This window comes from Hemitrygon akajei, chromosome 12 (assembly GCF_048418815.1).
Source record: "Hemitrygon akajei chromosome 12, sHemAka1.3, whole genome shotgun sequence".
Taxonomy (NCBI): Eukaryota; Metazoa; Chordata; class Chondrichthyes; order Myliobatiformes; family Dasyatidae; genus Hemitrygon; species Hemitrygon akajei.
Genome location: NC_133135.1, coordinates 14,294,779 through 14,320,533, shown reverse-complemented (window position 1 = coordinate 14,320,533; position 25,755 = coordinate 14,294,779). Strand labels below are relative to the sequence as shown.

The 25,755-nt window shown below is 42.9% G+C and overlaps 1 protein-coding gene across 1 annotated transcript in view; it reads left to right on the top strand.

The window, feature by feature from the left end:
- Positions 1-25,755, top strand: part of LOC140736726 (protein BCAP-like) — a 94,303-nt gene that overhangs the window by 5,601 nt on the left and 62,947 nt on the right. Inside the window, exons 3-4 of the mRNA XM_073062599.1 lie at positions 4,345-4,502; positions 7,507-7,633. Coding sequence (XP_072918700.1) covers positions 4,345-4,502; positions 7,507-7,633 — 285 coding nt within the window. The remainder of the gene's footprint in view (positions 1-4,344; positions 4,503-7,506; positions 7,634-25,755) is intronic.

Below are 25,755 nucleotides of genomic sequence, written 5' to 3'. Positions count from 1 at the left end.
GAATGTCAAAATTGATGGAAAAAATTGGTCAAGATTATGTTCTGATAGTATGAGAAGTACAACACAGACTGCCAACACAGATGCCTTGTGCAGGAAGGCACAGAGTCGACTGTACTTCCTTAGAAGGTTGGCGTCATTCAATGTCTGTAGTGAGATGCTGAAGATGTTCTATAGGTCAGTTGTGGAGAGCGCCCTCTTCTTTGTGGTGGCGTGTTGGGGAGGAAGCATTAAGAAGAGGGACGCCTCACGTCTTAATAAGCTGGTAAGGAAGGCGGGCTCTGTCGTGGGCAAAGTACTGGAGAGTTTAACATCGGTAGCTGAGCGAAGGGCGCTGAGTAGGCTACGGTCAATTATGGAAAACTCTGAACATCCTCTACATAGCACCATCCAGAGACAGAGAAGCAGTTTCAGCGACAGGTTACTGTCGATGCAATGCTCCTCAGACAGGATGAAGAGGTCAATACGCCCCAATGCCATTAGGCTTTACAATTCAACTGCCAGGTCTTAAGAACTTTTTAAAAGCTATTATTAATGCTTTTTGAGATGGTGATTTAGATGCATATCATATTTTTTACTGAGTTAAGTATTGTATGTAATTAGTTTTGCTACAACAAGTGTATGGGACATTGGAAAAAAGTTGAATTTCCCCATGGGGATGAATAAAGTATCTATCTATCTATCTATCTATCTATCTATAAATGTTCGACTTAGATTAATACAATATAATTTTTTACATCAATTATATATAACACCACAGAAAATAAATAGATTTAATTTAAAATTGTCTGACCAATGTTTTTGATGTAGTCAAGAAATTGGTACTTTTTTACATTCTACCTGGTCCTGTTTTAAAATTCAACCATTCTGGATAAATTTAAGACTTTTATTGGAACAAATTATTAGAGTACAACTCCCACATAGTCCATTATTATTTTTATTAGGAGACATTGAAGGGACAATACCGAAACTTAAATTGAACAAGTATCAGAAAAAATTTATAAAAATTGCATTGGCAGTAGCCAAAAAAGTTATCGCAGTTCGTTGGAAATCTGATTTATATTTAACTATGGGTCATTGGAATAATGAAATACATAGTTGTATTCCATTTGAAAAAATTACGTATAATCTAAGAAATGAATATGATATATTTTTGAAAATTTGGCTCCCATACTTACAAAAGATTGGATTAAATACACAGGTCCTTTGAAGATAAAATCATAGTAATTGGGGAAAGTAAAAATAAATATCAAAATTATTTTGAACTCCATGGAACATGTGGGGGTCCTCCGATATCCAGGCAATCTTTTTCTTCTTTCTTTCTTTTTTTTTCTTTCTTTTCTTTAGATAAGGGTTAAGGGGGGGAGGATCAAGGGGAGGGGGGAGGGTCAACATTATTTTTCTTACTATTTTATATCACATTTATTCTTTGTAATTTCTAAAATTTAATAAATAAATAAATAAATAAATAAATAAAAGACTAGTTCACTTCCCTGCCGTGAATTTAGCTCCCAACACCGATTATTTGAGTGGTGGATACCCTCTCCCTTTCAAGGAGGAGATACATCCAACTAACAAAGTCATTTAAGCACAGTTCATTTATTTTTAGTGACACAAGCTTAAATCCAGACAAAATTCTTAAGACACATTGAAAACTCTCAGTGATTTTCTATCTTATGAAAGACTTCCAAATTACATTTGATTTCTAAAACGCAAATGATTTCCAACACACAGGTACTTTTCCCATAAGATAAAGTGACATACCAACAAGTTGTAGACAAACGAATCGTCTGTTGCAGAAATCAAGGCAGAGGAATGGATTCTCATCACCCCATCTTTCTGTCACTCTTCTTATTGATCCCTGACTGTTCCTAACAAGCCTGACAGCTCTCTGCATTTACAGTTTTTTCTGCCACTGGGTGATTAGCATGTGATTTTTTTTCCGATACCCTTTTACACAAGCAATCTAAAAACAGCTGGAGCTAGAGTTCCCAGTTACCTACAACTAATGCTGAAAGCTGACTCTCTGAGTACAGAAACCTGCCACCTATTAATAGATCACCAACAAGAGAAAATCCAAGCAACACACACAAAATGCTGGACGAATTCAGCAGGCCAGGCAATCTGGGGAAGAGTGCAGTCGACGTTTCAGGCCAAAACCCTTCTGTGTGACTATTTGATATGCTAAATGATAGTATCAATCTGGTCTGCAAGCTTCCTAGAACTAAGCAACTTAACCAACTTTGTCTAGTTTGAGCAAGCCAATTAAAACTAAAATAATCCCAGTTGCCTTACATTGCATCTCCTAAGCAACCAGTCCTGTGCTGGCCAGCATCCTATGTACTTCAGACAGTGCTGCTTGTTTGCAAAGCTCTCCTTTTAACTTCAGACTGATTACTGCTTGCTACTTACATTAAGAACTGTGTATGACAAGAAGATGAACAAATAATATTGGTTGGCAGTTTATCTTACTCAAAAACAACTCTTTGATCCCTACAGCTGAGCTAAGCAAAAAAGGCCAAGTGGCTCTGGAGAGTGAATACCCATCACAGCCTAATAGCAGTGGATAACTGTGAGCATACCTAAGCTTAGGAAAGCAGGGATACACTTGACCAAGACTAGAACTAGGACAAAGTTAAAGATGAGCTTTATTTGTCACATATACATCAAAACATAAAGTGATCTGCATCTTTTTGTGTCAAGAATCAACACATTCTGAGGAAACCATGTTTTAGGCACCAACAGAACATACCCACAAATTACTAACTCATATGGTTTTGAAATTTGAGAGAAAACCGGAACACCCAGAGGAAGTCCTAATTAATTATAGTGATAGCATTGATGGGAAGACAAATAGATGAAAAAGCAACAATCTGGTCAAATAAAAGAAAAATATTAAAATATTTACAGCATAGAGGCATATCATTTGAGTCCAAAAATTACTGTTAGTGCTGATAGCCCATATGACCAATAACTCACCTTCAAGAACACTTAATCTCATGTTCTCGATGTTTATTGTTTATTTATTTATATTTGCATTTACACAGTGTGTTGCCTTCTGCACTCCAGTTGAATACCCTAATTGGGCGGTCCTCCATTTATTCTGTTATAACAACTATTTAATAGATTAGTTGAGAATGCCCACAAAAAATTAATCTCAGGGTTCTCCGTGGTGACATATATGTACTTTGAAAATAAAATTTTCTTTGAGCTTTCCTCTTATTATGTTCCTTTTCATCTCGCTGTGATTTAAACATTGCTATTCGGTGTAGCTGCCCTTAAGGTCAATGTCCCATAATCAAAACCAGAGGACAGAAAGATGTCTCCTGAATAGATTTATTGAAAGTTCTCTTTAATTTAGTATCCTTAATTAATAAGATGGTATGGTACTGCAGTGGTCAGCATAACGCTTTACACTGTCAGCAGTCACCGATCAGGGGTTCAATTCCCACTGTTGCCTGCAAGGAATTAGTATGTTCTCCCCCAGAACTCATGGGTTTCCTCCAGCTGTTTCAATTTTGTCACACATTCCAAAGATATACAGGTTAGTGTTAGTGAGTTGTGGACACTTGAAAGCATGGCAACCCTTGCTTCCTGCTCTCCCTCGATGCAAACAATGCATTTCACTGAATGTTTCAATGTACAAATGTTTGTACATGTGACTAATAACAGCAACCTAGTTTAATATTTAATCTGAGAGTTCTTTCACATGAATACTTTTAATATATGGGAAAATATATTACTGTTTAATTGGAGTATTTTCTTAACACACTTGAATGTATTTTTAAGAGGGTGCAAAATCCAGTAAATTCAAATATTTATAATTTTAATTAAAATTATGTCACACATGATTCATATAATATTTTATCACTTTAAAATTCAGAGACCAGCACAAGCTCTTAAAGCCACCCCTGGCAGGATAGAAAAGGTCTCTACACTTTACCATTCCAGTAATGCAAACTTTAATGTGGAAGCCAATAGTTATGAGCAAATGAATCAATGTGGGCATCAGATTGGCAGAGTAATGGAAGACTTGAAACAACTGAAAAATTAAGTATGTTTTGATAATTTTTCATTTTAAAAAATAGATTGATGACATTCTTGGATATTGTTGCCTCAAGTAGTGTTAGCTAATTAGGTGCATTTTCCACTTGAACCTTTGATTGGAGAACAGTTCACTGATGATGCATGATGTAATAGGTTGAATCTGAAGGTGCACCGAGCAAAAAGACACCTCAGTATTTGCTGCATAATAGACAACGAATGTATTGTAAATTATTTGGGGTAATTCACTACATTTGCCTCTGTAACCTCTAAAACAAATTGTTAAAATTTCCCCCACAAAAGCTGAACACATCAAATGAACTATCCGAGGAAGACTTGGATGTCTCTAGTAAATCAAAATGCGTGGCTGAAGACTTTGAAGCTGAACTGTCACAAACAAGTAATAAAGATAGAGCTATCTGGGAGACCTTTGAAAAGTTACAAGAACTGGACTTGAAAAGGTAATTATATTTGTCTTTTGTGCGATAATGCAATGTAAAAGAGAATGCTTTAAGTTCCAAGTCCATTTATTATCGAAGTATGTATACTATATACAACTTGAAAATTCATCTCCTCCCAGGCAGCCACAAAACAAAGAAACCCAATAGAACCCATTTTAAAAAAAGACCATTCAACACCTAATGTCCAGGGGAGAAACAAATTGTTCAAACAATAATAATAAGCAAATAAAATTCAGAACCAAAATTCACGAAAGTGAATCCACAGTCACAGTCCCAGTCATCGTTGCAGTTGATTCAGGAGCCTGTTAGTTGCAGGCCATTGCAGAGACAAATAAACCTCGAGGTGCAGCGAGCTGAACTGGCCCATCGCTCACCTTTGGCCCCAACACCCTGACCATTTCAATCTGGCCCGGTGCGTAATTGTCGAAACCTCTTGTCATTTCTTGCCGTTAGACCCAGGCCCTGCCATTTCAATATTGTCTCAGGGCTGGGCCCTGCCATCTCAATTCGACCTGTACCTGACCTTTCCAATTCAGCCCAGCAATTAAATGGATTAGTAAGAAATTAGGTTGTCTGATATTTTAACTAGTATTCAAATAATGCACTCTTTGTTGAAAAACATAAATTCCACAAGTAAAAAGGAATCTGTTCCAGGAGAGTTTAAGATGAACATCTGGTATTAAATTTCTTACGCAAATAGTAAGAAGAATAATAAATTTTGAGGAGCACTGGAAAATGACTACAGATCTCAAGCAGAGGGAAAAGAGATTGTATGAGTAAACTAAGAGGAAATAAAATTCCACAGAAAGAAAGTAAAAATAAATGTGTATGCCTTCAAGGGAACATTGAGGTGGCAAAGTGATTAAACTAATAGCTCCCCGCAGAAGCTGTAAAACTGGAGTGGAATGAATAGTGAGAACCTGCTAACACTAAAACAATTGCACTGGAGAAATTATAGAACTGAAATCAATCAAACTCCCTGGACCATGTAGCCTGTGTCGCAGGGGTCAATAAAAAGTGGCCAGAGAGAGAGCGCGAGAGAATGAATACATCAGTGATCATCTTGTGATCTAATAATGGAGAACTGGGAGGTGATTTAGACAGAATGGATATGATTTGGTACTGTCAGCATAGCTTTGTAATTGGGAAGTCCCTTCGCATTCTTTGAGAAGTTAACCAAGAGGGCAGAAGAGGGTAGGGAAATGGATGTTGTCTATATAGACTTTAGCAAGGTCTCTGATGGCAGGTTATTTTGTATACATGCAATCCCGGGTGGAGATAGCAGATTGGATTCATAATTGGCTCATTGGTTGGAAGCAGAGGGCCAAGGGTTGTTTCTCAGTCTGGAGACCTGGGTCTAATGGTGTGCCAGATGGGTTGTTGCTTGTAATTTATATAAGTGATTTGGATGTGAAGGTAGAAAGCATGGTTTGTAAGCTTTACAGATAATAGGTTTGTAAGCTTTACAGATAATACTAAAATAGTTGATGTTATATATAGTGCAGAGGGATATGAAAAATTACAAGGGGAGTGGTTATTGATTAGCTAATTATGCGAGCTGAGAACTGGCTTTCAATCCAGATAAATGTAAGGTATTGCGTTTTGGGAGATTAAACCTGGATAGGACTTGTATAGTGAATGGTAAGACTCCTGGTGGTGTTATGGAACTGAGGCACCTGGGAGAGCAAGTGCATAGTTCACAGCAGAAAAGTAGTTGGCATTCTGGTTTTTTATCAGTCAGAGCATTGAGTACAAGAGCTGGAGAGTTGTGATGCAGTTACATAAGATATGGGTGGGGCTGCCCTTGGAGTGCAATGTACGGTTTTGGTAACTATTATAGGAAAGATGTTATTAAACCAGAAACAGTACAGAAAAAATTACCAGGATGTTGCCTGGACTTGGGGGCCTGAGTACAAGGAGAGGATAGGCAGAAGGTTCTGAACTCAGCCTGCTCCATCATGGGCACTAGCCTCCATATCATCCAGGACTTCTTCAAAAAGTAATGAGAGTAATCCATCATTAAGGACCACCATCACCCAGGACATGCCCTTTTCTCATTGCCACCATTAAGGAGGGGGTAAAGGAGCATAAAGGCACACACTCAACGATCCAGGTACAGTTTCTTCCCCTCTACCATCAGATTTCTGAATGGACATTGAACCCATGGACTACTTTCTTTGCATGATTTATTTCATTTAACTATTTAAATATATATATATATATATACACACTTCAATTCACAGTATTGCAATGTACTGCTGCTGCATAACAAATTTCACAACATATGCTGATGTTATTAAACCTGATTCTGGTTTTGATTCTGACTAGGACTTTAATCACTGAAACATAGGAGACAGAGATATATAGGATCACGAGAGCCATAAACAGGGTAAAAGTACTTAGTCAGTTTTCCAGGAATGGGGTGCTAAAAAATCTGAGGACATAGATTTAAGATCAGAGGCAAGAGATTTAAAAGGGACATCAGGGACAGCTTCATGTTGGTATGTTGGTCTTTATTGCAAAGGAATTGCTGCACAAATAAGGGATGTCTTCTTTTCAAGGTACAGAGTTTTGATGAGAGCATTAGAAGAACCATGTTTTGTTTTGATCTCAATACCAAAAGGAGAATGCAGTTGCACTATTGATCTCTGTATTTAATTCTGTGATAAAGGATTTGTCTAAAGAGAAGCTGAGTTAGAAGGAGCTTTATACCTGAAGCTTGGAAAAATAAGTTTGTGAATTTTGAAAAAGAAACCATCTTTTCCAAACCTACAGCTTCAGAAAATTGAAACAGTATGATCAACAGGTGAGATATACAAACACAATTAAAACTGATAGTCTGAGCTCTCTAAATTGAGTTTAAATTTGGAAATTGCTCGTGCACAATCTGAAATGTGTTTATTGGTAAAAATTTCAGTCATTTTGGAGTTAATGTGTTGTATCTTGAACTATCGTCAGGTGTGTGATTTGAATCCTCACTGATGAATCTTTTGTCACTGTTTAGGATGGAAAGAAAAGGTCTTGCTGAAGAGAGCAAGCTGTCAATGGCACTAAAAGAAGCTGAAGCAACGTGCATAGCTGCAGCAAAGCAAGTGGCAATACTAAAGAATTCCATTGCAGAGTTAATGCAGGTGCGCAAAAAATACAACAGAATTGAGAAAGTGTTAATTTGTACAGCAAACTACAGTACTTGGTACTTGCTGGCTCCATGCAGCTATGCCTAAGGCCAGTTAAGACAAAAACCACTTGACAGATGAAAGCACGAAAGGCTGGGGATAACCAGCATGTTTCCTTACTTTCCAGCCCTGATTAAAGCTTCACTCTCAACTGATCCTGACTTATGACCCAAGTATCTCCAGCATTTTCTATTTTTATTTTGAGTTTTCAGTAGTTTACAGATGGATGCTGCATAGAAGTTAGGGACATAATTGTACAAGACTGACAGAGTGAGAGGGAAGGAGAGTGGAGAGGGAGAAGTTCTTTGGTGGCAGGAAAAAGGACATTGCAGAGAGCATTGATTTGGAGAAGGTGTGAAAAATACAGAAGATGAGTATATGTGGGAGGATTAGGGTGTGTACCAAGAGGATGCTGGAAAGATTGTGGGGGCGTTAGTAGTAATCTTTCAAGAATCAGTAGATTCCAGTGGACTAGGAAATTGCAAATATCACTCCACTCTTCAAGAAGGAAGGAAGGTAGAAGAAATGAAATCATAGGGCAATTATCCTGACTTCAATGGTTAGGAAGATGTTGGAGTCCATTATTAAGAATGAGACCAGAGTACTTGCATGCACATGATAAAATAGACTGAAGTCAGCATGGTTTCCATGTTGGTAGAAAGAATAAAAGCTTAAAGTATTTTCTAAACAGGGCAAAAATTCAAAAGACAGAGGTGCAAAGGGACTTAGATATCCTTGTGCAAGATTTCTTAGAAACATAGAAATCTGCAGCACATTACAGGCCCTTCAGCCCACAATGTCATGCTGACTATGTAATCTACTCTAGAAACTGCCTAGAATTTCCCTACCTCATAGCCCTCTATTTTTCTAAGCTCCATGTACCAATCTAAGAGTATCTTAAAAGACCCTATTGTATCCCTCTACCACCTTCACTGGCAGTGATAAAATAGACCACCTCTGTGTGAAAAACTTACCTCGACATCCCCCTTGTACCTACTTCCAAGCAGCTTAAAACTATGCCCCCTCGTATTAGCCATTTCTGCCCTGGAAAAACGCTCACATGGCAGAAAAAAATTCACATGGCTCATCCTCTTGCTCTTCACATACTTGTAGAATGCCTTGGGGTTTTCCTTAATCCTGCTCACCAAGGCCTTCTCTTGACCCCTTCTAGCTCTCCTAATTTCATTCTTGAGCTCTTTCCTGGCACCCTTGAAATTTTCTCCAGCTCTAACAGTACCTTCTTTCTTGAACCTTTCGTAAGCTTTTCTTTTCATCTTAACAAGATTTTCTACCTTCTTTGTACACCATGGTTCTTTTACCCTACCATTCCTTCCCTGCCTCAATGGAACATACCTATGCAAAATTCCATGCAAAAGTTTCCTGAACATTTGCCACATTTCTGCCGTGCATTTCCCTGAGAACATCAGCTCCCAATCTATGTTCCCAAGTTCCTACCTAATAGCATCATATTTCCCCCTACCTCAACTAAATGTTTTCCCAAATTATCTGCTCCTATCCCTCTCCAGCACTACGGTAAAGGAGATAGAGTTGTGATCACTACCTCCAAAATGCTCTCCTACCGAGAGATCTGACACTTGACCAAGTTCATGTGGTGAACTACATATACCTGTCTGGACACCCCCCCCCCCCCACTGACTGCTCCTGTGGCTCCTCCCACAGACCCCTGTATAAAGACGATTGGAGGCACTGCTCCTCCCTCAGTCTCCAGGATGCTGTGTGGTGGGCTCTTGCTGCTGACGGTGCTTTCTTCCAGCTAATAAAAGCCTACCTTGACACGTCTCCAAGAGTTATTGATGGTGCATCAGTTCATTTTCCAATACTAGATCAAATACAGCCTCTCAAGGAATGACTGCACAATCGCGTGGACGTCAGCGAGTTAGACTGGCACGAAGTTTAAAAGGAGATAGCTTTACAGAGCGGGAGACAGAGTAGGAGGGCTTTGGCTCAATGGGGCTTTGGTGATAACAGGTCGAAGCCAGGATGGTTATCTGTGAAGAGCAGTAACAGGAAGTATTCTGTGAAGCCAGTGTTCTGTTCTGGGTGTCAGATGTGGGAAGTGCGGGAGACTCCCAGCCTCTTGGATGGCCTCATCTGCGCCAGGTGCATCGAGTTGCAGCTCCTTAGGGATTGTGTTAGGAAACTGGAGCTGCAGCTCAATGACCTTCATCTAATCAGGGAAAGAGAGGAGATGATAGAGAGGAGCTATAGACAAGTAGTCACACCGGGGCTTCGGGAGACAGATAAATGGGTAACAGTCAGGAGAAGGATGGAGAAGAGGCAGATGCTAGAGAGTACCCCAGTGGCTGTCCCCCTTACCAATAAGTACTCCTATTTGAGTACTGTTGGGGGGGGACGGCCTACCTGAGGGAAGCAACAGTGGCCGCACCTCTGGCGCAGAGACTGACCCTGTGGCTCAGAAGGGTAGGGAAAGGAAGAGGATGGCAGCAGTAATAGGGGACTCCATAGTTAGGGGGTCAGACAGGTGATTCTGTGGATGCAGGAAAGAAACGCAGATGGTAGTTTGCCTCCCAGGTGCCAAGGTCCGGGATGTTTCTGATCGCGTCTATGATATCCTGAAGTGGGAAGGTGAACAGCCAGAGATCATGGTACATATTGGTACCAATGACATAGGTTATCATAGGTTCCTTTAGTGACTAAAGGAATAGAGTGAGGTGGAGAATGAATGCATGGCTGAGGGATTGGAGCAGGGGGCAGGGATTCAGATTTCTGGATCATTGGGACCTCTTTTGGGTCAGGCATGACCTGTACAAAAAGGACGGGTTGCGCTTGAATCTGAGGGGGACCAATATCCTGGCAGTGAGGTTTGCTAAGGCTATTGGGGAGAGTTTAAACTAGAATTGCTGGGGTGTGGGAAATGAACTGAAGAGACGGAGTAAGGGACAGTTGCTTACAAATAGAGAAAACTTGTAGACGGTGCGAGAGGTGATAGAGAAGGGATGCGCTCTGACCGATGGTTTGAAATGTGTCTATTTTAATGCAAGGAGTATTATGAACAAAGTGGAGGAGCTCAAAGCATGGATCAGTACTTGGAGTTATGATGTTGTGGCCATTATGGAGACTTGGGTGTTTCAGGGCAGGAAGGGTTACTTAGTGTGCCAGGCTATAGATGTTTTAGAAAGGACAGGGTGGGAGGCAAAAGAGGAGGGGGCATGGCTCTGCTGATCAGAGATAACGTCACGGCTACATAAAAGGAGGAAGTCATGGAGGGATTTTCTACTGAGTCTCTGTGGGTGGAAGTTAGAAACAGGAAGAGGTCAAGAACTCTACTGGGTAATTTTTATAGACCACCCAATAGTAAGAGGGACATTGAGGAGTAGATAGGGACTCAGATTATGGAAAGATGTAATAATAACAGGGTTATCGTGGTGGGAGATTTTAATTTCCCAAATATTGATTGGCATCTCCCTCAAGCAAAGGGTTTAGATGGGGAGGAGTTTGTTAGGTGTGTTCAGAAAGGTTTTCTGACACAATATATAGATAAGCCTACAAGAGGAAAGGCTGTATTTGATCTGGTATTGGGAAATGAACCTGGTCAGGTGTCAGGTCTCTCAATGGGAGAGCATTTTGGAGATCGTGATCACAGCATTGGAGAGGATAGGAAAAGACAAATTAGGGAAGTGTTTAATTGGAGTAAGGGGAAATATGAAGCTATCAGGCAAGAACTTGGAAGCATAAATTGGAAACAGATGTTCTCAGGGAAAAGTACGGCGGAAACGTGGCAAATGTTCAGTGGATATTTGCGAGGCATTCTACATAGGTACATTCCAATGAGACAGGGAAAGGATGGTAGGGTACAGGATCTGTGGTGTACAAAGGCTGTTGAAAATCTAGTCAAGAAGAAAAGAAAAGCTTATAAAAGGTTCAAAAAGCTAGGTAATGATAGAGAACTAGGAGATGATAAGACTAGCAGGAAGGAACTTAAGAATGAAATTAAAAGAGCCAGAAGGGGCCATGAGAAGGCCTTGGCAAGCAGGATTAAGGAAAACCCCAAGGCATTCTCCAAGTTTGTGAAGATCAAGAGGATAAGATGTGAGAGAATAGGACCAATCAAGTCTGACAGTGGAAAAGTGTGTATGGAACAGGAGGAGATAGCAGAGTACTTAATGAATACTTTGCTTCAGTATTCACTACAGAAAAGGGTCTTGACTATTGTAAAGATGACTTATAGCAGAATGAAAAGCTTGAGCATATAAATATCAAGAAAGAGGATGTGCTGGAGCTTTTGGATAGCATCAAGTTGGATAAGTCACCAGGACCAGACAAGTTGTACCCCAGGCTACTGTGGGAGGTGAGGGAGAAGGTTGCTGAGCCTCTGGCAATGATCTTTGCATCATCAATGGGGATGGGAGAGGTTCCAGAGGATTGGAAGTTTGTGGATGTTGTTCCATTATTCAAGAAAGGGAGTAGATAGCCCAGGAAATTATAGACAAGTGAGTCTTACTTAAGTGGTTGGTAAGTTGATGGAAAAGATCCTGAGAGGCAGGATTTATGAACATCTGGAGAAGCATAATATGACTAGGAATAGTCAGCATGGCTTTGTCAAAGGCAGGTCACGCCTTACAAGCCTGATTGAATTTTTTGAGGTTGTGACTAAACATATTGATGAAGGTAGAGCAGTAGGTGTAGTATATATGGATTTCAGCAAAGCATTTGATAAGGTATCCCTTGCCAGGCTTATTGAGAAAGTAAGGAGGCATGGGATTCAAGGGGACCTTGCTTTGTGGATCCAGAATTGGCTTGCCCACAGAAGGCAAAGAGTGGTTGTATACGGGTCATATTCAGCATGGAGGTCAGTGACCCGTGGTGTGCCTCAGGGATTGATTCTGCGTTCCCTGTTCTTCATGATTTTTATAAATGACCTGGATGAGGAAGTGAAGGCATGGGTTAGTAAGTTTGCTGATGACACAAAGGTTGGGGGTGTTGTGGATAGTGTAGAAGGTTATTAGAAGTTACAGTAGGACATCAATAGGATGCAGATCTGGGCTGAGAAGTGGCAGATGGAGTTCAACCCAGATAAATGTGAGGTGGTTCATTTTGGTAGGTCAAATATAATGGCAGAATATAGTATTAATGCTAAGACTCTTGGGAGTGTGGAGGATCAGAGGGATCTTGGGTTCTGAGTCCATAGGATACTCAAAGCTGCTGCGCAGGTTGACTCTGTGGTTAAGAAAGCATATGGTGCATTAGCCTTCATCAATTGTGGGATTGAGTTTAAGAGCTGAGAGGTAATGTTACAGCTATATAAGACCCTGCACAGGCCCCACTTGGAGTACTGTGCTCAGTTCTGGTCACCTCACAAAAGGAAGGATATGGAAACTATAGAAAGGGTGCAGAGGAGATTTACAAGGATTGCGGAGCACGCCTTATGAGAATATGTTGAGCGAACTTGGCCTTTTCTCCTTGGAGCGATGGAGGATGAGAGGTGACCTGATAGAGGTGTATAAGATGATGAGAGGCATTGATCATGTGGATAGTCAGAGGCTTCTTCCCAGGGCTGAAATGGCACAGTTTTAAGGTGCTTGGAAGCAGGTACAGAGGAGATATCAGGGGTAAGTTTTTTTACACAGAGAGTGGTGAGTGTGTGGAATGGACTGCCGGCAACAGTGGTGGAGGCGGATACGAAAGGGTATTTTAAGAGACTCCTGGACGGGTATATGGAGCTTAGAAATATTGAGGGCTATTTGGTAATTTGTAAAGTAAGTACGTGTTCGGCGAAGCATTGTGGGCTAAAGGGCCTGTATTGTTCCTGTAGGTTTTCTATGTTTTCTATGTTTCTGTGTTTCTGTCCTCTAGTTGTCTTATCTACATACTAAATCAGGAATCCTTCCCGAACACACCTAACATACTCCACCCCATCAAATACCCTTGCTCTAAGGAGATGCCGGTCAATATTAGGAATGTTAAAATCACCCATCACAAAAACCCTATTATTATTGCACCATTCTAGAATCTGCCTCCGTATCTACTCCTCAATGCCTTTGTTACTATTGGGCGGTCTATAAAAAAAACACCCAGTGGAGTTATTGCCCCCTTCCTCTTTCTGACTTCCACCCACAATTACTCAGTAGACAATCCCTCCATGACTTCCTTCTTTTCTGCAGCCATGATACTATCCCTGATTAACAGTGCCGCTCCCCACCTCTTTTGCCTCCCTCTATATCTTTTTTGAAACATCTAAAGCCCGGCACACTTAGCAGCCATTCCTAACCCTGAGTCATCCAAGTCTCTCGAAGATTCCTTAAAGATTAATTTGCAAGTTGAGTAAGTGGTAAGGAAGGCCAGTGCAATGTTAGCATTTATTTAGAGGACTAGAATATAAAAGGATGAGGATATAATGCTGATGCTTCACTCAGAATGTACTTGGAGTATTTTGAGCATTTTGGGGGCCCTTATCTCAGATAAAATGTGTAGGCATTGGAGAGAGGCCAGAGGAAGGTCACATGGATTATTCTGAGAATGAAAGTTAACATATAAGAAGCATTTGATAGTTATGGGTCTGTATTTGCTGGTGTTTAGAAGAATGAAGGGGGATCTCATTGAAACCTATTGAATATTAAATGGCCTAGATAGAGTGAATGTGGAAAGGATGCTTCCTGTAATGATTGAGTCTAGGATGAGAGGGTACAGACTCAGAACAGAGGGTCATCCATTTAGAACAGAGATGAAGAAGAATTTCTTCAGCCAGAGGGTGGTGAACTTGTGGAGTTTAATGCCCAAGGTGGTTGTGGAGGCCAAGCCATTGGGTATGTTAGAAGTGGAGGCTGATCGCTTCTTGTTTGGTTAGAGCATCAATGATTTCAGAGAGGAGGCATGTAAACTGGGTTGAGTGGGATACCTAAACAGCTGTGATGGAATGGTTGAGTAGACTCAATAAGCCAAATGGCCTAATTCTACTCCTATGTCTTGTGGTCTTATGGAAAGGCAATGTGCAGGGAGAGAAGCCGTGAACAAAATTGGCTTGTTTGGCAGTCTTCCACTAATGATGCAATGTGGAGGGGCAGCATTTCATCTGCTGTTCCTTCCGATCTATGGGGAATGGGCAGAATTGAAATGAAAGGATAAATTGTAGTTTGGATGGAGGAAGGGGATGGAGTGGTATAAACACAAGTAACACAGGTTGGTGAAGAAGGCGTTTGTCACATTTGATATAAGTTGTCCTTGAGAACCTCCATTAATCAGGATTGACCATGGTTGTCGCATCCCAGTTATCTACCTGATACACAAGCCAGGAAAGTATGATATGGAGAGTGAGCTGTTGCCCATGTAACAGGCTCCCCCTCTCCCCTCTTCACGTAGCTGATAAATCCAAAGAAATGGCAGAGATCAATACAGTTTGGCACCAGAGATATCACAGGAATTGCCGGTCAGCGTTGAACTCAATGTAGGGCTGCCTTGGGGTCTCCAGCTCTGGATTTTACCTCACGGTTTACTCCTGAAGCCTTCCCTATTGGGTTTCGCCACAAGGCTGCAGAAGTTTGAGATCAGAGTTTTCCTTTCTCCTAGGTGAGCTGCCAACCATGTCTGACAAGCCCCATCTGCGTGAAGCAATTGGTTTTAAGGCACCAGCAACCCGCCATTGCCCCTTCTCCTGTCAGTAAAAACAACTCAGCCACACATGAAGACCAGGAGATGGACTTGGTTGTAGTGGCAATTTGAAATACATGGCATTGGGAACACTTAGTAGGTAGTGGGATCCGACCCTCAGCTAGAACAACATTAAGGAACCATATTGACCTTTTGTTCTTATAGATGTAGATAATTATGACATACATGTAGATTACATTTGTCCTTATAGATGTAAATAAATTCAAGAGGGGAGTGGATAATGTGGATGGTCTCAGTCTTTTCCACAAGATTAGGGGAATCTAAAACTCAATTTAATGTGAGAAGGGAAATATTTAAAAGCTAACTGTGGGGAACTTTTTTCAGTCAGAGGATAATGGGTACATGGAATGAGATGCCAGAAGAACCTGTAGGGACCGATACAATTGCAATATTTAAAAGACATTTGAACAGGTTGATGAATTGAAAAGATTTTTAGGGATATTGGCAAATGCAGGGACTAACTCAGGTGGACATCTTGGTCAACAATGGTGAGTTAGGCCAACGAGCCTTTCTCCGTGCTGTATTACTCTATGACATGCTCTATATGTGGAATGCTCTGCCCCAGAAGGCAGTGGAGGCCAAGTCTCTGGATGCATTCAAGAGAGAGTTAGATAGAGCTCTTATAAATAGTGGGGTCAAGGGATATGGGGAGAGGGCAGGAACAGGGTACTGATTGTGTATGATCAGCCATGATCACAGTGAATGGCGGTGCTGGCTAGAAGGGCTGAATGGCCTACTCCTGCACCTACTGTCTATTGTCTATTGACAGAAGTTCCTAAACTCATTTATGCCATGGACCCCTACCAATAACCGAAGGGGTGATCTGATGATTGGAGGATTTTTTAATTTTTCCTGTAAATGCCTGCATGAAATTGAATCTCAAGGTAGTATGCGTACATATGAGTACTTTGATAATAAATTTGCTTTGATTTTGAAATTAAAAATATAACATAGAAGTATACAATACAGACCAGGTCCTTTGGCACATGATGTTGTGCTGAACTAATTAAAACAATGCCTCCTAATTAATCTAATCCCTCATGTGCCTATCTAGAGTTCAAAGTAAATTTATTATTAAAGTACATATGTGTCACCATACATTGCCTTGAGATTAATTTTCTTCAGGTATTTACAGAAAAAAATGGAGTAGAATTTATGATTAAAAAGCTCTAAATAACAGACAGACAAGCAACCAGTGTGCAAAAGACAAATCATGCAAATAATAAGAACATACGAAATAGAAGCAGGAGTAGGCCATCCGGCCCATTGAGCCTGCCCTGCCATTCAATAAGATCATGGCTGATCTGTCCGTAAACTCAGTTCCAACTACCTGCCTGATAATAAAAATGTAAATAAATAATAGAGTTGTAGAGCCACAACACATGCCGGTGATATTGACCTGATTCTGATTTTGAAAGTGATTCTATAGGTTGTGGAGGTTGTTAGGCATTGAGGTGAGTGAAGTTATCCGTGCTGGTTTAATTTGTAGGGTAATAACTGTTGAATCTGGTGGTGTGGGATGTAGGGCTCTTGTACCTCCTGTCTGATGGTAGTAGTGAGAAGAGAATGTGGCCGGAATGGTAGGGATCTTTAATGATGGATACTACTTGCTTATGGTAATGCTCCTTGTAAAGCTGCTCAATGATATGGAGAGCCTTCCCTGTGATGGACTGGGCTGTATCCACTACTAATATGATGGGCCATTATTAATAGATCCAATAGTAGCTTCTTAAACCCAAGAATGGTTAGCATGTGGAATTTGTTTCACAAAGAGGAGTTCTGGTGATTAAAAACTCCATGAAGGGGTAGGTAGATGGACATACAGATGAGGTTCCTTGAAGAAGTATAGAAAGGAATAGTCAAAGGTATTACATGACCCTTGAGATGCTGGAAATCTGTTCCTCTTCCCTCTTTGCCTTTCCTTATCCCTAGAAGTCATAAATTAAAGGAGAGAGGTGAAACATTAAGGGGAACCTGAGGGAGAACCTGTTCACTCAGAGGATGTGAGAGTGTGGAACAAGCTGCCAGTGGAAGTGCCAGATACAGGTTCAATTTCAATACTTAAGAGAAATTTGGATAAGTACAAGGATAGGAGAGGCACAGAGGGCTATGGTCTGGGTGCAGATCAATGGGACTTGGCAGAATAATAGTTTGGTATGTATAACATGGGCTGAAGGACCTGTTTCTGTGCTGTGGTGCTCTGTGACTTTATGACCTGGATTCCTTTATCACCTGCCAACTCATGCTCCTCCTCCCTACCCCCTAACCCTTTTGTTCAGGCTTCTGCCCTCTTCCTACACAGTAATAATGAAGAGTATTGGTCTGAAACATCGACTCTTCATTTCCCTCCTTGGTGTTGCCTGCCTGGCTGAGTTTCTCCGACATTTTGAGTCAGAGGTATACTTATTGATCTGGACTGAATGCCCTGTCTTCCTGCTGCACATTCTCTACAATTCCATGAAAACATTTGCCCCAATATCCCTTGTGAATAAAATAAAGTTTTCAACTTTCAGGGTTAATAGACTTGCAGGAGTAAAGGACTTGCTATTAGAGAAGAAAGGGAGTTCCACCATTGCTAATCAGAGGTTACAACAGCCCCTCAAAAGCATGTGGAATCTAGTGGTAACAGGTGCATTGTTGCTATAGAAATATCTTTGTCATTAATAAAAATAATTCTAATGATTCCCTCTTGAAGTTGGAGGATATGGAGAGGCTAATTAGAATTCAAGATATGACAAAAGAGTACCTTCTTGAACTTCAGAGCAGAAAGAATTTCTGATGTTGTTCCATGTATTGTTGCAGTGACTAGGGCCAGTGCCATGCTCTGTGAACACTGAAAAGGATTTCAAGGGCACTGTGTAAATGCTAGTCTTTCTCTTCCCTTTAATTCTCTTACAGGCTCACTAAGTATGTACAAATTGTCTTTCAATCCTTTTGTCAGTCAGGTACAGCAAGAGTTATTAATCTTGAGAGTAGGAGTTGTCCCACGTACAGTGATTGAGAAACAATTTCCCATTGTCCACAATTAGCACAATGACATTTTAGCTGGTGCTTTTGGTATCTGTACTGTGTAATGCCCTGGTTCACATTTTTACTGTTATGCTGTAGGTATTTCATTTAACAGTTCTGTAAGAGCAGACTGTTCTGCTTTCAGCCTTTCTGGGTTATTGTTGAAGATGAGGATGATGAGGAATTAGTGCCATCCAATTGGGATGGTGGAAATGGGGGGGTGTTTTTTTTGTTTGAGGGACACTAAGGTTGGTCTTGGGGCTTTTGTTCAGTGGGAGATGAAGGGAGAAGTTGCTGGAGAGAACAGGTCGCCTGATTTGACCTGGTCCCGGGCCATGATTCGATGAAGGCAGGTGTCAAGATCGATTGAGGATCGGTGAATATGGTGAAACACTGAGCTCCAGCTTGTGCACATTTGACTGTAATTAAATTGGGCCCTTTTTTTTTGTTGTTCTTTACTAACGCTTTAGTTAAGTTAAAGTTCATAAATATAATTCCTTTGATCATATGCGGTGTACTGTCTGTTATTTCGTGGCACTAATTTGTAACAGGGTAGCAAACTACGCAGCATCCACACAAACCGGGGTTTGGGGTGGGACAGCTGTCTCAATCTCACAGGTTTGGTGAGACTGGAGAGTGTCCTCCCTAAACTTATGCAGACAAAGAAACCAGGGGGTTTCATTGTGGGGTTATCGTCCAGGATCGATTTTGTTGGATCCTGAGTGTTGAGCCGGTGGGGTGTGTGTTTAAGCCTACGCTAAACTATTGGCCGGTGAAGTGTGAGATATGTGGGTATAGACACTGCAGGGGTTGAACGGTGATGTGAATCCATGGGGTTACTGGTTACAAATGCGTGGGTAGACATTTGTATTCCTGATGAATACGAATTATTCAACTTTATTCAACTTTAAGTACCATTAAAGCAGTAGGAGCAGTTACAACTATGCAGTGGAGGTTTGAGAAAATGGCAGACAAAGACTTTGTTTTAGTTCAGACTAGCGCTGACGTAACGGCAGTGGATCTGCCTGGTACTATTGGAGCCCCAGGAGAGAGGATGGCATAGGGTGTCCATATTTTCCGGGAGGAAGGGAGTGCAGGCCAGCATGCCAAATCGGAAGCCAAGTTTCCCATGGCTGGGAGTGGAGACTTCAAAGGCAGGTTGCTCTCATTTCTGCAAGGGGAAGGAATGGTCTGATTTGGAAGGTCTAATGAATCCTCCAGCAAGGAGGGGGTGACCATTCTGAGTTGGTATCGGCCCTTACCTCCCTGGTGAATAAATGGCCCAGTGCACAGGTGGAGGGGCCCTAGTTATCGTAGGCTGAGAATGTTCTCAGGAGTGAAACCCACCCCCGAGGGGAAAGAGGAGTATGAGACTAGGGCGGAGCAAACCTCTCTGATGCTGGATGAGTGGCAGTGATCTGATGATGTAGGAAGACAGCAATTGGTGGAGACATAGTGAGATCCGTAAAGACACAGAGCCCCTTTGCTACTTCTGCGATATACATGCAAGTGCTAGAAAATGTGTTTGGCGTGATAGGAAGCCCAATGGAGCTTATGATGGGGTTTCAGGAGAAGGGGGAGAAACTTCCCGCCTACATTTTTCGGCTAGAGAGGCAGCAGAGTTGCTGGCGGCATAGAGGGGCCATTCAACTGGTGGAGGTGAATCAGTTCAGAATGGACCAAATAGCGATCACAGTGGTCTTTTCGGATCTCTGACTGTCTCGTAAGACACACCCCCCTCCCCGGTTTGTTGAGCTGATCGGAGAAGTAAGAGAGGAGGAGAAGGTGGCGGAGGTGCTGGAGGCCTCCATTACCAGGGTACAGTCCTCGGTGGTAGCCCCCTTGGCTGAAGTGACCACTGATAGCCCACCCCAGGAAGTGGTAAAGGAGCTCGTGGCAGAGTTGAGAACTGAGATGGCCCTGTTGTCTTTGGCAGGAGTGGTCACCCTGTACGACAAAGCCAATAGGGAGGCGAACCCCCTGAGGGGACGGACTAAGTAGTGGGCTGCTAGTGACCGGGGTCCCACGAGAAGTGGAACGACTGGTGAAGAGGGACACCAGGAGGGAGTGTGAAAGATGAGAAACCCCTCAGAGAGTGAGCCCCCCGATACCTAAGTGGAGAGAGACATTGGGAAACTTAGAAGAGACCCAGTGAGGGAATGGCCTGGCATCTCAGGGGGAACACATTCCCAGCAATATATCAAAGAACACCCTAAAGAAAAAAACCCTATTCCTGAAGGTTTAGTGGTTTCGGGTAGATGGAGCTCGTCAGCCTGGGAAGGCAGTCCATCTAAGAGAGGGAAAACTCTGATTTCAAACCTCCGCTGCCTTGCGGCCATACCCACTCATGGGAAAGGCTTTGGGAGTAAACCCTGAGGACAAATCCGGAGCTGGAGTCCCTAAGGCAGTCCAACGTTGCCTTCAAGCTCATTCTGGCAACTCCTGCGACGACACTGGTGCCAAGCTGTATTAGCCCTTGCCCTTCCCTTGGACAATGTCAGTGTCATGAGAGGGGAGACTTGCTGCATGGGCAACTGCTAGTCTTCCATACAACCTTGCCCAGGCCTGCGCCCTGGAAACCATTGCAGGTGCAGATCCATGGTCTCACAAGACTAATGGATGCCACCAGTGGGGCCAAGCTCCAGTGTATTGCTACGGATTGAGGGTATTTGTGCCAGAGCCATACTTGACACAGGCTCTCAGGTTACTTTGCTATACCATTCATTTTACAACCAGTATTTGACACATTTACCATTGATGAAAATCAGTGCGCTGGAGATCTGGGGTCTTAGTGGAAGACAGTGGAAGACATCCTGTATTGTCCCGGTACCGAAGAAACCACAACCAAAGGAGTTGAATGACTTCAGACCTGTTGCCTTGATGTTGCACGTGATGAAGACCATGGAGCGGCTGATAATACAGAATCTGAGGCCACAAACCAGGCACGCCCAGGATCCTCTTCAGTTTGCATATAAGGAGAAGGTGGGAGTGGAGGATGCTATCACGTATTTGCTGCACAAATCACTCTCTCACCTAGAGGGGGTCAGTTGTGCTGTGAGGATTACATTCCTTGACTTCTCTAGTGCCTTTAACACCATCCAGCCCAAGATCTTAAGGCACAAACTAACGGAGATGGGAGCAGACTCTCACATGGTGGATTGGATAGTGGACTACTTGACAGATAGACCTCAGTATGTGCGGTTGGGAGACTGTAGGTCTGACACGGTGGTCAGCAGCACAGGGGCGCCGCAGGGAACCGTACTCTCTCCGGTCCTGTTCACCCTGTACACATCAGACTTCCAATATGACTCAGAGTCCTGCCATGTGCAGAAGTTCGCTGATGACACGGCCATAGTGGGGTGTGTCAGGAATGGACAGGAGGAGGAGTATAGGAAACTGATACAGGACTTTGTGATAAGGTGCAACTCAAACTACCTGCGTCTCAATATCACCAAGACCAAGGAGATGGTGGTGGACTTTAGGAGGTCTAGGCCTCATATGGAGCCAGTGATCATTAATGGAGAACGTGTGGAGCAGGTTAAGACCTACAAGTATCTGGGAGTACAGTTAGACGAGAAGCTTGACTGGACTGCCAACACAGATGCCTTGTGCAGGAAGGCACAGAGTCGAATGTACTTCCTAAGAAGGTTGGCGTCATTCAATGTCTGCAGTGAGATGCTGAAGATGTTCTATAGGTCAGTTGTGGAGAGCGCCCTCTTCTTTGTGGTGGCGTGTTGGGGAGGAAGCATTAAGAAGAGGGACGCCTCACGTCTTAATAAGCTGGTAAGGAAGGCGGGCTCTGTCGTGGGCAAAGGACTGGAGAGTTTAACATCGGTAGCTGAGCGAAGGGCGCTGAGTAGGCTACGGTCAATTATGGAAAACTCTGAACATCCTCTACATAGCACCATCCAGAGACAGAGAAGCAGTTTCAGTGACAGGTTACTATCAATGCAATGCTCCTCAGACAGGATGAAGAGGTCAATACTCCCCAATGCCATTAGGCTTTACAATTCTACCTCCAGGACTTAAGAACTTTTTAAAAGCTATTAATGCTTTTTGAGACGGTGATTTAGATGCATATCATATTTTTTTTTACTGAGTTAAGTATTGTATGTAATTAGTTTTGCTACAGCAAGTGTATGGGACATTGGAAAAAAAGTTGAATTTCCCCATGGGGATGAATAAAGTATCTATCTATCTATCTATCTATCTATCTAGTACGGATGTAAGTGCAGCTGGAGTTTTTGGAGGCAAATGTGGGAGTAGCTGAGGTCCTTGATACATTATCGCTGGTTTGTTTGGACACCACTGAGAAGGGCGAAGTTTCAGTACTTGTGGGGACAAATACTCCTATTGTGAGGAGGCCAGTGGGAGCGAGCAAAGAGAGAGTTGGAGAGAGCTTTCTGAAAGCATTCACCCTTTGTTCTGAGGTGCTTTTGAGGAAGTGCATGACCGCACTGGGCTGGATGATGAGCATAGACGAGGGATTGTGTGGTACACCCGGTCAAAACCAGGCGTGTTACAGCCTGGGGAAGTAGGTAAAGTGATGGGAAACCCCAAATTTCCCAGAATGCCTGAGGCCGAGGTTCTCTTGGTGGATGCTCCAGAAGACTACGAAGAGGAGTTGGGAGTGTCTGCTGGGGTACTGGTGAGGCCCGAACTGCAGAAGTCCTTGGTTGTACAGGTGAACAGAATGGCAGTGATTGTCAGGAACACTACAGAGAGGGAGGTCATGCTCAGGAGGGGAATGCCGCTGGCGCACCTCTTTTCCATGATGATAATCTCTGGTGTCCCTGTGAGAAGAGTCGGGGAGAAACTCTTCGAAAAAGGGAAAGTTGACTGCCAAGTCATTCAACTTTGGGGACTCCCCAATACCTGGAGGTTGGAAGAGGAGGTTAATAGAGAAGATGTTGAAGCTGGAAGATGTCTTGTCTACTGACAAGTTTGATGTAGGTTGTTCCAAGAACACTCACCACCCTCCAGGTGACAGAGGAAAGTTTGCAATGGCTAGTTCCTGCAGAGGTGGAAGACGCTTGTCAGCATTTGTGGAAGTTGAAGGAAGCTGGGATCATCACTGAGTCCAGAAGCCCCTATGTGTCTCTAATAGTGGTGGCCAGAAAGGAGAATGGGAAGGTATGGATGTATCTGGACTATAGGACTCTGAACAGGCGTACAGTCCCTGACCATTATACAGTCTTGAGGATCGAGGATGCACAGGCCTGTCTGAGTGTTGCAAAGTTGTTCAATGTGCTGGACTTGGAGTGGGTATTATCAGATCCCCATGAGTGAGGCAGACAAAGAGAAGAGTCCCGTGGGATTCTTCCAGTTTGAAAGGATGCCCCAGGGCATATCGGGAGTACCAGTGACTTTCCAGCGTGTCATGGAGAAAATGGTAGGAGATATGAACTTGGTGTTGGTGTACCTGGATGATCTTATAGTGAAAGTGCTGAGTGGCCTGAAAGTTGAAGGTTAAAATTTTCCCTGGACAAGTGCCAGTTCTGTAAGGCGTTTGTCAGTTATGTTAGGCACATAGTCTCATAGGTTGGAGTAGCTATAAATCTGTCTAAGATAGAGGTGGTGACCACCTGGCCAGGCCCCACCCAGACTATGCGCACCCTGCATTCGTTCCTTAGATTCTATGGGTACTATCCGGTGATTTGTGAAGGACTACTCTAAAGTGAGTCACCCTTTACATCATCTTCTGTGTGGTTGCCCTCCCTTGGGGAAGAAAGGGAGGAGAACAAAAGGAGAGGAGGGTAAAGATTACCTTAGCCCTTCAGAGCCTTTTGGAGTGAGATTGGATGTGAAATGTGAAGAGGCCTTTCAGTTGCTGAAGGAACTGCTGATAAAAGTGCCAGTGCTGGTTTTTGCAGACCTCCCCGGTTGCTGTATATACTGCATACAGATGCCAGCAGAGAGGGTTTAATGAGTGTTCTGTAACAGGATCAGGGCACAGGGTTGAGTCCTGTCGCGCTTGTCGGCCAGAGTCTGTCACACTCTGAGCAAAACTATCCCAAGCACAGGCTGGAACTTCTGGCATTGAAATAGGCTGCGGTGGATAAGCTTAGGTGATTATCTATATAGTTCCAAGTGTGAGGTGAGGACGGACAATAATCCCTTATATTCTGACTTCAGTGAAATTAGATACCACAGGCCATCGATGATTGGCAGCTTTGTCTGCCTATGGTTTCAGCCTGAAGTACCAGCCGGGAAGTAGGAACATTGATGCCGATGCTTTATCCTGATAAACAGCTAGACAGGGACAGAGAGTGGGAGAGTGTTCCTGACCCTGGAGCGAAAGCCATGTGCCAGTTTTCCATCACAGGGCAGGTAGAGGAAAGGCAAGGGCAGAATCGAGCAGTAAATATTTAGGCGTTTCTGAAGCTTAATACAACCTGACTGCTCTGAAGACAAAAGCAGTTGCTGGACTTGAGTCCTGGGAAAGTGACAGCTGCTTAGTGAGATATCTGGGCAGTGGAACCGTTTGGTCAGCGGTTGTGAAAGGAGACATGGCCCAAGTGGACAAGATGAAGTACTCTGCGGTGTCTCTATTACTGAGAAAATGGCCCAGATGGGGGTTGAGGAACCAGGTCCTATACCAGGTCATATTGCCTCCAGACCAGCTTCAATATTCCCAGCTGGTTCTGCCTGAGAAGCATCAGAGGATTGTGTTGAAGTCACTTCATGATGATTCTGGCCACTTGAGGATTGAGAAGGCCTATGGATTGCTCAGAGATTGGTTCTACTGGTCCCAAATGAAGCTAGAGGTTGAAGAGTACTGCAAGTTGTGCATTTGATATATACGGAGGAAGATGCTGCCTACAAGAGGTGCTCCATTATCCCACTTGCAGAAGGCGGGGCTGCTTGACTTAGTGTGAATGGATTTCCTGTTATTAGAGCCAGATGCCAGCAACATGGCAAATATCTTGGTTATTACAGATCACTACACCAGATATGCACAAGCCTTCCCTACCAAGGAACAGAGGGTGTCCACTGTGGCCAAAGGGTTATGGGAGAAGTATTTCATTTATTATGGCCTCCCCAGCAGATACATAGCAGTCAGGGACAGGATTTCAAGAGTAGGCTCATACATGAGTTACTGAGCGTGCTTGGAGTAGAGAAGTCAAGGATTATGCCTTATCATCTACAGGGTGATCCCCAACCTGAGAGGTTCAATCGGTAGACATGCTCAGAACCTTGGAGATTAGCAAAAAGAACAAGTGGAGTCAACATATTGGATGTCTGGTCCACTGCTACAACTGTACACAAAATGAAGCTACTGGGTACTCGCCATATTATCTGATGTTTGGGCGTGAGGCACGGTTGCCTGTTGACCTCTGTTTTGGGGCTGGCGAGGAAGATCTACTGCCGAAGACTTATCTGAAGTATGTATCTATTTGATATGAGAAGGGAGATGAAAA